At 47.5% G+C, this 13,457-nt stretch overlaps 1 protein-coding gene across 4 annotated transcripts in view; it reads right to left on the bottom strand.

The window, feature by feature from the left end:
• Kcnh1 (potassium voltage-gated channel subfamily H member 1) overlaps positions 1-13,457 on the bottom strand; it is a 302,521-nt gene that overhangs the window by 157,855 nt on the left and 131,209 nt on the right. For all 4 annotated transcript variants that reach the window (XR_015635384.1, XM_087581588.1, NM_031742.3 and 1 more), the window contains one exon: positions 5,742-6,171. Coding sequence is in view for 3 of the 4 variants with exons in the window: in XM_087581588.1 (XP_087437714.1) it covers positions 5,742-6,171 (430 nt within the window). In the remaining variant the exon portion in view is untranslated. The remainder of the gene's footprint in view (positions 1-5,741; positions 6,172-13,457) is intronic.

Genomic DNA, 13,457 nt, shown 5'->3' with positions numbered 1-13,457 from the left:
GCTGTAGGCGATAGGTGGGGGTGAATCGAGTTCCCGAGAAAAAGCAGCTCATTCCCTGGCTAGAAAAGACATCTAAGAATAAATGATAAATGAGTGCTTATTTCTCCCGGAGAATTCTGAGCACTGCCCCACTTCCCAAAATAAACATAAACCAAAAATGAAATTAAATAGCATCCCGAGCGCCTCAGACAGAGCAGCAATTTACTGCTTTATTTTCTCTAAGAACAGGAAACACAAAATTAAGTGGGAAGAGGAAGAGGCAGCCTTGGCTAATGACACTGAAAGTCTTGGCCTCCGGAGGGAAAACTCTCGCCTTCTTCACACGGCCGTCACATTTCATCATGCCATATTCCTGCTGTCCGGTGGAGGCAGAGCCAAGGGCAACCCTTCACTCTCACCAAAACTATGAAACCAAACCACAGAGCAGAGCTCACACTTGGATCAGAGCCCCTCTCCCCAGCAAAACTCAAAATTTTGCTTTCCCCCTCAAACCAATGATTGAAGTAAGACTACATTTCTCAGACTCCCTTGCAGCTACACGTTGGCTAGGTTATCAAATCCCAGCCAATGGGATATGAAGAAAATGAATATGCATAAGTTCCTAGTCTTGTTCTCAAAAGAGAGGCGCATGGCTGGCCTTTTCCATCTCCCTCTTCCTGTTTTCTAGGGGGGAGGGAAATATGGGTGAAGCTCAAAGAGTCACATGGGATCCCAACACAGATGTGACACATGGACATGGAAAAGAAGCTGGTCTCTTGGTGTCTGTGAGGAAGCCAGGTGAAGTCTGAACTTTTAAGAAACACGCTCTGGGACTCTACCCAATAGCAGCATCAGTGTGCCATAAGTAATAAACTTTCTTAATAGAATTGAAGACCCCTACCCAAAGCTTTAACTGTTCAGAATAAACAAGTCCATATTTACTGAGAGTCTATGGTTAATTAAAGTCATCTAAGAGTATCTTTCCTCTCTGTACTGGCTGGTTTTGTGTGTCAACTTGACACAAGCTGGAATTATCACAGAGAAAGGAGCCTCCGTTGAGGAAAAGCCTTCATGAAACCCAGCTGTAAGACATTTTCTCAACTAGTGATCAAGTGGGGGAGAACCCAGCCCATTGTGGGTGGTGCCATCTCTGGGCTGGTGGTCTTGGGTTCTATAAGAGAGCAAGTGGAGCAAACCAGGGGAAGCAAGCCAGTAAGTAAGCCTGCACGGCCTCTGCATCAGCTCCTGCTTCCTGACCTGCGTGAGTTCCAGTCCTGACTTACTTTGGTGATGAACAGCAATGTGGAAGTGTAAGCTGGATAAACCCTTTCCTCCCCAGCTTGCTTCTTGGTCATGATGTTTGTGCAGGAATAGAAACCCTGACTAAGATACTCTCCCTCCTACCTCTAAGTTCTTACTGAGAGTTGTGACCATATTATTTTAGAAAAACCAGGAAGTGATACAAAGCAGCCCACCCTGAGTGGGCTCACTGCTGTATGGAAGTGCCAAGCCTTGGGGAACATTGAAAAGCACTGATTTATCTAGACAGACTCAGGGCCAGCAGGAGAGTGAAAGAAGGGTCTACAGAGGGCTGCGGATGTTCACAAAAGTCCCTGAGCACCAGAGCCCAGCCAGGGTTGGAGTGTGCTGCCTGGATCTCCTGCCATCACCAGACACGAAGGGTGAGTGCGGCTTACTTAAACTGACAGACTGACAGTAGTGACATTATGGGAGAAACGGAAAAGTACAAGAACATATTTAGAAAACGGCAACTGCCTCTTCACCATCAAATCCTCCCTGAGAGCCATCCAAGGCAGGACCAGGACCCAACCTAAGGCTGAGATAAATCACTGTGGTCATACACATCTTCCTTCCTTAGGGATCCCTCAAATGCTGCAGTATGCATCAGCCACAGTAAGAACTCCAACTCTAGGCTCCTGTCACTGGCTTGTGCTGACAGGGAAGCCAGGGCAAGGGCTGGCTACAACTTAGATCTAAAGCCAGCCCACTGAAGACAGGCTCGGTGTTCACGTGCTCCTACTGGGATATTCTGTTTGAACGGAGGAAAGCAGACTAGCTTGCAAATGCTTTTCCCCTGTTTCCTGGCATTCTCTAGGGAATAAGCAAGTTGTAATGAGGCGTTCGGAGCTGACACCAGAAGCCACAGAAAGCACACATCACCGATAGGACAGCTAACACATCACCACAGGAGAGCTGGGAAATGCCACCCTATGACATGAAAAACTGAACACAAAGGGGGAAAAAACTTGAGTCTTGTTCCTCACTGTAAGGATTGTCAGGTAGCCTGGGAGGGAGGCAGCACAGAGTTCCCAGGATACGCCCAGGCTCTTGCTGCTAGATCTCTAAGTCCTGGTGTTAAGTCTGATCCCAGGAATGGTACAGAAGGAGCACAAGAGTACACACATGTGCACAGAGAGAGCAAGGGGGAAAGCCATAAACATAACACCGACAGACATTCTCAAGGAAGGTGGTTCTGGAAGTGGGTTTGCAGGGCTGACTACCAGCATTACCCATGGGGCACAGCCTTTCTCGTTAACACAAGAATTTGTCAGACATATGTCACAGCAGTAACCAAAAGTGACAAGTTGCTGGAAAACAGTTAGTCCTGAGTCTGGAGCATAACTGTGTTCTTAAATTAAAGAACAAACAAGGATTTCCACAACAGGCACGGGCGGCCTGCTCAGGTTTACAGAAGGGATTTTGCACCTGTCAGTGACCGAGCATGGGGAATCTGTGCAGGTGGCCCACACCAAGAGTATGGCTCCATTATCCTCACAGGTGACAGACTGTCGAACCTTCTCCATCCTGCCCTCCAGCCCCATATTCTTGAGAAGGTGAGGAAACTTCTCTGAGCCCACCTTTCCTTACCGAATAACAGGCAGAGTAAGCTGCAGACCATGAGGGTGTGGTCAGCATAGCGTCTGCATTCACAAGAGCTCTGCAGAGAGCTAAACAGGAGCACTTAGCCCGACAGTCCACATGCTTCACCACACATAGGAACCGGCCTGAGCATTACTCTTCAGTTACTGGGACTCCGAGAAGACAGAATCATGCAAGTCGTGGAAATGACGAGGCCTCCCCGGATACTAGGAAATAACACTCTCAAGGGAGAATAGTTTGGGAAAAGAGAAACGCTTGCCTTCATTGCATTTCTTTTGGGCTAAGAAGCTACAAGAAGCCCTGAAAGCCTTTGGAGACCATGAAATGGGTCCATTTCTAGCTGCACACTCTTAGCAAAGTCCCGGTGATGGGTATAATCTGGAGTTCATCTCCCCAGAAGGGAAGTCTGGCCCTATGCATAGTATATCCACTTGATTATTCTACACCTATAAAAATTCTGAAAGAAGGGTAGAAGTGGCTAAGTGGTGGGGGTGGATATGAAAGGTGAAAGGTGAAAGGTGAAAGCAATGAAAGGTGAAAGCATGTGAAAGGTGCTAAATTCAAGCCCCAGCACTGAAGTTTTGTTTTGTTTTTAAGTTGCAAGCCCTGACTAGAAAGCAGTGAAGCTGAAGCTAAAACCCTTCTAGAAGAGAAAAGCTCTTAAATCCTTGCCTGAGACATGAGAAAGCACCCCAAGTTCTAGTTAAACTGAAGCAATTAGCCACCCACAGATCCTTCTCATGGCTTCCCATGGCCAGGCAATCATCTCTATTAAAACCCATTTTAAAATAAGGAGCAAAAGCACCAGCTCCTGAAGCACCCAGTTCTCGGAATAAATTACCCCTCTAGACGCATCCGCTAAAATGCAGGAATCTGCCAGTGTCCGGCAGGAGGAGGGAGCTACAAGAAGGGGGTGGCAAACACACTGTATGACAATGTGGGGTAACAAAGATGACCCCAGAGCTGGGAACTCTCAACAAGTAGGCGCAGTGCCTACCTGAAGCCTCGGGCTTCTCCGGGTTCTTCAACAGGTCATTTGCCAATGTCACCTTGAGGAGGAAGCCCTGAGTGATCAGAGTGGCCTGTCCCATGAAGTACCAACACAGTACAATGGATGCCGTGGCAGCATGCACACAAACCACGAGGGTCAGGCTGGGACCCTCCCTACTGAGGTTTCCTGGGATGAAGGGAGGTCAGTGACATCAGCCAAAGGCACTTTCTGGACTCTTCTACAGCAACAACTGCACAGTTGTCAGTGGTAAAATGGCTTGGGTGTCAGCCCTTGCCTCAAGAACTAGGGAGATATTCAGTGCAGGAACAGTATCTCATTACTCTATTTCTCTCTCTTTATGTCTCTGTATCTCTGTCTCTGTGTCTCTTTCTGTCTCTTGCTGTCTCTGTCTCTCACTCTCTGTCTTTCTGTCTCTCTCTGTCTCTTTCTGTCTCTGTCTCTGTCTCTCTGTTTCTCTCTGTGTCTCTCTCTGTCTGTCTCTGTCTCTCTGTCTCTCTGTTTCTCTCTGTCTCTCTCTCTGTCTCTGTCTGTCTCTCTGTGTGTGTGTGTATGTGTGTATGTGTGTGTGTGTGTGTTGCTAGTAGAATGTTATGTATTGAGCATGGGGATTTCTCTACCAAGAGGCAGACAGAAAAGTATTCATCTCAGTTGGGAATGATCATATCTCAGATCTATAATCTCTAAAGTCATAGCACTCACGTAGGCTGAATCAAGAGGGCTGGCAGGAGTTTGAAGCTGGCCTAGGATAGAGTAACAGGTTATCCTGGGCTACCTAGCAAGAACTGGCCTTCCAGAAGGAAACCAGGGTGAAGGGGTCAAGGAAGGAAGAACATGGAAAGAAGAAAGTGGTGATTCAGAGAGTTCTCCTAGAAAAATAATTTCTCCCCTAGGAAAGCTTGAAAAGTAACTGGAACAGAATAGTTCATAAAACACACAACTTCAGCAGTGCGTTCGCTCTAACATGCAGCTGACACGATGACCAAGCTGCCCTGAGCTCCTCTGGCAGACAGTCTTAGTTCTCACGCCAGGCTGGACTACACGGATCTAACCTATGTTTAAACCAACACACCTCACATCACCGTCAGATGCCTGCCGAGCATTCACTTAAGTATCTCATTGGGAACAAGGTGAGGAAGGCTGCGGAGAAGAGGGTTGTCTGTCTCTGCTGTGACTGTTTCACTGTGCAATCGAAACACTACACTCACTGCTCTAAAACTCAACTGGTCATGGGAAGACCCCTGCAGCTCAGTACTCTTAGCAAACTGTATATGAAACAGTCTTTCAAACTTTGTAAAAAATCAGTATCCAGATGTCCGGATACACATAGAAAGCAGACTTGTGAAGGCACTAAAAAGTAATAGTTGTCTCTATCTCCTCTCTTCCTCTCTTCCTCTCTTCCTCTCTCCCCCACCCCTTTTTCTATTAAAGGCATCTCATGAACCCAGGCTGGCCTAGAACTTACTATCTAGCTAATGATGACCTTGGGCTCCCTGAGTGCTGAGATCACCACATGATCCACCACACCCAGTTTGTACAGAGCTGGGGATAGAACCCAGGGCTATCTGCATGTTAGGCAAGCACTTTACCAATTGAGCTACATCCCCAGTCCTCTTCACACTTCTTAAATTTGTTCTTCAACCAGCATGAGCAGATTTAATAACCAGGAAAACCATAAAGCTAGCCTTCAGGAGAAGACATGTCTGTTGGTCATTTCAAGCAATCATCCCTTGATCCTACTAGTAGAGTAACCCTGCACCACCTTCAGTCTGCAGTAGGCCTGGCTGTCAGGGCAAGATGGCCTTGAGTTCCTGATCGTCCTGTCCTGTCCCACCCTGAGCGCCATACTCACAGCCAATCATCATGATGGCTACGGCGAAGATCTTCTCGATGTCTGTGGATGGGGCGATGTTACCAAAGCCCACACTGGTGAGACTTGTCATGGTGAAGTACAGCGAGGAAATGTATACGGAGTTCTTGCTTGGCCCGCCTTCCCACTTCCCCGAACCAGACCCATTAAACTGGTATGGAGTGCCAATGTCCAATGCCAGTTGGTAGAGCCAGCTGTTGTTACGGATGGTCTTGGTGTCTTCATCAAAGATCTCATAGTCCCCAATGCTGTACCAGATGCAGGCCATCCAGTGGGCAGCCAGCCCGAACACGCACACCAGCAGGACCAGTACCGCCGCTCCGTACTCGATATAATGGTCCAGCTTGCGGGCCACTCGTCCGAGACGGAGCAGCCGCACGACTTTCAGAGAACTGAACAGGCTGCTGATGCCCTAGAACAGAATGGACACGGAATCAGAGAAAAAGAACAAAGCAGAGGCCCCGCCCCTCAGCCCCACCATTGCCATTAGGTTAAGCGTCGTGTATGCGTCCGTGACATGCAATATTATACAACCCTTTGAAAAAGTCAAAATTAAGAGTGCTTTTTGGAAGAATGTTGTTTATTTCAATGTTATGTGTACGAGTGTCCTAGCTGCAGTTACGTATGTGCAGCATGTGCTTGCCTGGTGACTGTAGAAGCCAGAGGGCAGTGTAGGGCCCCTGCAACTGGGGTTAGAGGCGCTGCCAAGTGCATGCTGGGAACCAGACCTTATCCCCTATAGGAGCAATAAAAGCTCTTAACTGATCAGCCTTCTCTCCAGTCCTTCAAAATCAGAACTCTATACGGAATGGAGGTTTCTATTTGGTGTTTTAGGACTTGCTTGAAAATAAAACAAAGCAAGGAGAGTTATTACACACGAAACCAACAAATTTATATGTTTCCACATCATTAGTTATTTTAAGAAAACTTTCGAGGGTTGTATAATATTTCATATTACATAATATGAAATATTTGAATCGTAGCATATTTATTTCATGTGGCAATGAATTATGTAAACATGCTACATTGCACATAAGCAAATAAATATGTGTGTATCACAAAGCGATCAGGAACCACGGGCTGTTTTTGTTCTATTTTTACCTATATTGCTATAAATGTCTATTTACCTAATATCTGTCATCATCATTACTTTGTTAAGAAAAAAACATATGCAATTAAAGTTAATCAAGATGCCGTACACACCGCCTTGTGTGGAAGCCTAACTTTGACTTGCAGTACCAGGAAGTGAATAAATAGCAGGACAAAGAAACAGGCGTCTAAGCCACAGAACCTGCAACAGATCTGATGGTTCTTGTCTATCAGCGAAGCTCATCATCAGCATGGAGTTCTCAGTGTCCCCCTCCCTCTGCTGTGATCGACCCTACCACATAGGAAGAGTGGGCACAGCCCTCACACTTGGATGCAGCCAGCTGATAGGGTAAGGGGAGATCTCTCTCCACAGGGATCCCTCTCTGCACCCTAACTGAGGGTAACCAGCTTCCAGCTAGAGTGAACGGCATCTGCAGCTGCCACGAAGGGGATTATTTTGGGAGGCAAAGGAGTCTTTGGAATGAGTCAGAAATCAAACACCATGTACGCAGCCACCCACGTCCCACCTCCTCCTGAAGGTCCCAGTTCAGAGAAAAGCATGTTTTCCAGGGCAAAACTGCCTTCTCATTTTTCCTGGTTCACATACTGCTCAGAACAACACTAGGTTGCCCAGAAAGCCCCCAAAGGCAGTTTGCCTCTCCTTGGCCCTTCCCTTTAACCATCCCACACCTCTGCCTCCACCATGGGCATCTTCCAGGGCCTGCAGGGACTTCCAGGGCCACCAGGGACTGCACCATCTTTCTCATCCATCTTCCACATTCCTGCCCCTTCCTCTTCTATCACAATGGCCACCACAATACATTCACCCAGCTCTCAGAGGCCAAGCTATCCTCTAGCTATCCTCTTCACAGTCACATGGATGGTAGGTAGATATATATGTCTCCTCGGACTGACCTCTCAGCCCAGTAGGCCTGACCTATAACTCACCATCTGGTAATCTGATCATCCTTCTGCTTGTCACTGACGCCACCGTGAGGCTTCCATGATGACCCTAAGTCAGACCGCATCCCTAACTTCTCCACAAGTCCAGAGTGCTCTGTGTCCATTACCACTAGACACGACTTCCTGTGATAAGGTCCTCACTTCCCAAAACGTCACCAGGAAGTACATCTTCCTGAATATAGGAGTAATCTATCATGCATATTAGAAGCAAGTGGGTTGAATGGTGTCAGCCCCCATTTCGGAATCTAAGACACCACAGCAAGTGTAGCACACAGCATGTGCTCAGGAGGAGTCTGAGGTCAGGGGAGGTTTTCTCCTCCTTTCTTAAGGAAAGTATGGAACATCACTGCCGTGTCTCTCCACAGCAGCGGCATGCCACTGCTCAGAGGCTGTGCAAATTCTCTTTTATCACATTAGCAGCTGGAACCCTGGCATTATGAGTTTGGCTCCCCCACATTGCTACTTTCCTGTAGCTTAGTTCATGGGATAAACAAAACAGAACACTCCAAACTTCTTTTCATTTATGTACATCAAAACCTGTCAGGGCCACATGCTAAGGAACCAGGCTACTCCAGAGACTCCTTGCAGCGTAAAACCATCTCACCTTGGAAGGGTTTCCTGGGTGCTTTATGGAATCTTGGCATTAGGAGGAGCTGGGAGTTTCTAGGTGGGTCAAGAAGAACAGAGCAGCAAGAACAGAAGCTACTGAGCTCATCCTTGACAGGAGGCTGGAAATCTCTGTGGCTCCTCTGTGATATCACTGATGAATGTGGACTGAGATGGACGGTCTACAGTGTGCAAGTTTTCGAGATTTACTTAAGTGGGCAGCCGAAACAAACCATCTGTTAGATTGGTCTTACCTCACCTAGTATGAGTATATGAGTGAGTGTATGTGTGTGTGTGTGTAGTGGATGAGAGTATGTGTGTGTGTGAGAGAAAGAGTGTATGTGTGATAGAGATGTGTGTGTATGTGTGTGTGCAAGAATGTGTGTGTGCAAGAATTGTGTGTCTGAGAGTATGTGCAAGAATGTATGTGTGTGTGAGAGAGAAAGAGTGTATTGTGATAGAGATGTGTGTGTATGTGTGTGCAAGAATTGTGTATGTGTCTGAGAGTATGTGCAAGAATGTGTGTATGTGTGTGTGTGAGTGTGTGTGTGCGCGCTCTTCATGTGAGTGCTGGGATCCAAACTTGGAGCCTTGTTTGTGCGGCAATCTCTCTTGCCCACTGAGCCATTTCTCTAGCCCCTAGCTCCTCATCTAATTAGATGTAGGTGCGAGTGTATGTGTATGTGAGTATGTGTGTGTGAGTGTGTGTGTATAGGAGAATGTTATACACATGTGTAGTGCCTGCTGAGGCCACAGGAGGGAATCAGGTATCCTGTTTTTTCACCACTCTCTGCTTTACTCCATTGAGACAGGGTCTCTTACTAAAGCTGGAGCAAGACTAGCAGGCAGGAAGCGACAGTGACCCTCCTGGGCGGGTTACGGGTGGGTGCAGTCATGCATGCCTGGTGCTCTCCATGTGAGCGCTGGGATTCGAACTCGGGGCCTTATGTTTGTGCATCCATCTCTCTTACCCACTGAGCCACCTCTCCAGCCCCCTGGCTTCTCATCTAACTAGACTCACCAATTGTCTCTTCTATAATTTTTTTTTTCTGACAGAGCTAGAGACACTAAAGTCACAGTGCACTACTGAAATGCCTTTTTTCTTTCCAGATAGTTCCACCAGACTCCCATATCTGCTTGGGAACACGGTGGTAGCCATGGCAAATTAGAAATATAAACATCATTTTTGTTATCATCTTCTACCCTCATTGCTCGGAGACCCCTTGGCCTGCATCCTTTTCCATCTCATGCTTCCACACCTTCATGTGGTGAGATCTAAGGCTTGCATCGATGGACTGTGTCTGCCCGGCACCTGCTCACCCAGCTTTCTATCAGCACTGGTTTTCTCTGTTCTTTTCCCTCACACTCTGAGGTTAAGAACAGCGAGTTCTAAGCTCCACATTTGCATCTTTCCAAACAAGAGTGACTTAGCACTCAAAACAATAACTACTGCCTCCCCCAGGCGACTGTGTCTTCCTCCAGGCCCCACGAATGGCATTTCAATCATTCTTCAAACAGATTTGAGGGATGGGAGGAGCTTCAGGCTGAGCAGGGTGGTGCCGTTAGTGCCCCACACCTCAGCTTCCTTTCACTTCTGTCTTGAGATGGAATCTCACCACACTGTCCAGGCTGGCCTTGAACTTATTCTGCAGGTCAGAGAAGCATCCAACTTGGAATCTTTCTGCCTCAGTCCCCCAAATAGATAGGGTGAGAGGTCTGTACCACACCAAGCTTAACAAACACTTAAAGGGTTCCTACTCCTAATTCAAGCACTGGAGACAGACCAGTGACGAACCAAACCCAGACCTTTACTCTCCTAGAATTTTTAATTAAGAGAGGCAGATAATAGGACAAAACTCTAAAGTCAGAGCTTCTTGATGATAGAATGCTAAAAGAGCAGGCACAGAAGAAGTAGGAAGGTGGCCAGCCAATGCCACTCAGGAGACTGTGGCATCGAGGCAAGGGCCAGGGGAGACAGGGTGAGAGCCATGAGGTTGTCTAAGAGAAACAAGTTCCAGACAGAGGTAACGGCAAAGCACCCTGAGGTGTGAAGGGCACGTCACACTCTGCTGCTCTGCTGTAGACTGACGTGTCCTTGTGTCTGGAAGGACAGCGCCAATGAGAGACATAATTTCCATTAGTCCTCCAGGCACTGAGGACATCACAGGATTCCTGAGACCTTCCAAGTTCATCATAGACCTACTCTTCAGACAAACATGTGAATGCAAAGTAGTGACCAGCACACAGACGCCACCTTCAATCTCCTCCCTTCAGAGTCCCAGCACCTCACAGACACTCTTCGGTGTAACTGAGTGGAGACCTACACTGTGGTAATACTGAACCTAGGGTAGCCAAAAGGATTGAGATGCTGGTGTCGGGGGGTCACGTTGAGAGATTGAGGATGTACAAAGTACCCATCTGGATGTGTCTGAGTGTTTACAGAGAAGATAGGTGTGTGGGCCAGAGAACTGAGTGACAGAGACCTGCTCAGACTCTGGGAATTGCCAACCAAAGGACCAAGCAACCCGAATGAATAAAAAAATCAAACAGGAAGAAAGGAAGGAGACTTCCTTCCCTGTAGCAACTCCCTCCCAAGCCAGTGTGCTGTCTGATGCCACTTTAAGGCTTGGACCAATGATCTTTAACCTTTGACTCAAATTTGCACTTGGGACCATGGGTGAGGTCCCTCAGGCCTTTGGTTTCAAGGTGAGGGAGTTGCGGTTATATCGTGGGTCTCTCAGGCTTCTGACCTCTTAGATGAAGTCATACACCAGCTTCACAAGCAGCCACCACTGTGGTCCTGCTCAGCCTCTGTGACCATGTGAGTCAGTTTGACACAACCCATCTCTCTGTCTCTCTCTGTCTCTCTGTCTCTCTGTCTCTGTCTCTCTGTGTGTGTGTGTGTGTGTGTGTGTGTGTGTGTGTGTGTGTGTGTGCCTGTATTTATAATTTCATACAGACACAACATTTCCACTAGAGGTCTCCCTCTCCCCAACCCTCTTATTCCCATCTCATGTAACAGAGACTGGCCTTGAACTCAGTATGTAGTCATTGGTGATACGAACTCCTGATCCTCCTCCTGCCTCTACCTCCCAAGTTGCTGGATATGGGGCACGAACGCTGCAACACAGCCAAGGACCGAAGACCACACACATGCTATAAGCAAGTATGAACCACATACACCAGCTCCCACTGGCTCTCCTCTGGGGAAGGCTGCCAAATGCAGGCTTTACAAAGATTTACTACTTTATTAACAGCAACTGCCTGTGTGTGTGTTGTCTTTTAAAAAATGACTTTAAGAATGTCCCATACCCTGAGAACTCAGAGCCATTTCTGCTGATAATGGGGTAAATTGGTTTTACCAGGTTTCATTGGAAGTTGCTCTCTGAAGCTGAAATTTAATCTGCCTCCCCTTACTCATTTCAACATTGTACTTCAGCCACGTTTAATTTAATCCAGTGGTTATTTCCTGAAACCTGGGAGAAGAAGACACATCCCGAACTGAGAAATGATAGGCAAACAGGACACCCTCATCCCCTGCCCTCACACAGCCTGAGACCAAGCCCAGAGCAAACAGAACTTAAGCTGCATGGGGGGCAAACTGTGGTGGAGTCAGCAGGAGGCACAAGGCTGTGCACACAGGGGATTACTCCTAGCTCATGTAGCAGGTCAGCTGGCCATATTTGGGGAAAGGATGCTGTTACCGAGTCCAATGGGAGCTTTTTAACCAAAACTGGGACTGCCTGCACCCTTCATTTCTTTAATCCACTAATGTTGCCCAAAAGGCACATCTGTCTCTGTAGAAAACAGTCATTGGAGGAAGATTAGAAATCAGTGCAAAGACTGCAGACGTCCCCTGCGCTTACTCAGAGGCATTAAGCAAACTGTATGCTCCCTCGTGAATTTACACCATCAAGATTCCTCTTCTGGAGATACCAGAAATAAACTCTTGGTTGTTGACCAAAAAGAAAAGAAAAAGGAGGACAGAAATTCTGGTTTTATCAAGTAACATGTCCATCCATCGCTCGGAATACTAAATTCAGTTTTCTTCTTCCACAAAAGAGAGACGAATTCAAGTGGCCTAGAACGTTTTCTCTCCCTCAGCTCAGAGGAAGCAGCGCGGCCACACTGTGCCCTGAAGCCCGGACTCTACAGCAGCGCTAGCTACAGCTTTGGTTTGCTTTGGACTGATTTGATTTAAATCTCGGGGATCACACAGGTCAGAGTCTGGTGTGGGGGAAAAGCCAAGTGAGTGTCCTAAGATGTCCCCAGGACTGTGACCAGAGGAGAACACTGGTCCCTTATCACTGTCCTGGCTAGAGCTCTTTATATACAAAAAAAAATCAAAAAACAAAAAACAAACAAAAAAAAAGTCCATTCCCCACATGGCCTCTTAAGATCCAAAAATCCCACACGTGCCCTGTCTGTACACAAGCCACTCCAGTCAGTCTCATCCTGACCAAAGATCAAGGTGCAGACAGAAAGACCGGAGCTCCCAATCAGGTGGCCTCCTGCCAACATCAGGTTCCCTGGGGGATGGGCAGTCAAGGGGAGGATCCCAGCCTCTGGTTTAGATGGGTGAATGGGTCCCTGGAATGTAAGGCAGGAGTGTGGTACTGCCAAGTGGAGGCCAGCAGCCTGAGCCCCTGGGCTGAGTCTGTGAGGGTGTAGCTGCAAGGCTGATGGAACCATCCTGGCAGAAAGGAAGACACTCTAGAGAGACACTGTGTCCCCTCCTTGGCTATCAATCTTCTCAAGCAATGGTCTCCAAGAAACTAGAATTTCACAGCAGTCTCAGGGTGAAAGAAGAAAAACACTAGACAAGATGCCAGCCTTAGATGGAGCTTGTCCCCCCAGGGAAAGGCCTCCATAGGTACGGGCCTACTCCAGGAAGGCTCCAGAAAGGCAAGGGACAACAGGGGCTCTCAGTACCCAAGGTTTCTTCTGATTTTTCATTCTTGGTTTTAATGTTGAGTAATCTTCATTGATGCCCCTCAGGATCTCAGGGGCCATTCCTCCTCCTACAGCTTGGAAATGCTG

Source organism: Rattus norvegicus, chromosome 13, assembly GCF_021556685.1.
Source record: "Rattus norvegicus strain SHRSP/BbbUtx chromosome 13, alternate assembly SHRSP_T2T, whole genome shotgun sequence".
Lineage (NCBI taxonomy): Eukaryota > Metazoa > Chordata > Mammalia > Rodentia > Muridae > Rattus > Rattus norvegicus.
Note: the sequence above shows the minus strand (reverse complement) of the source record. Positions and strands in the feature narration are given on the sequence as shown.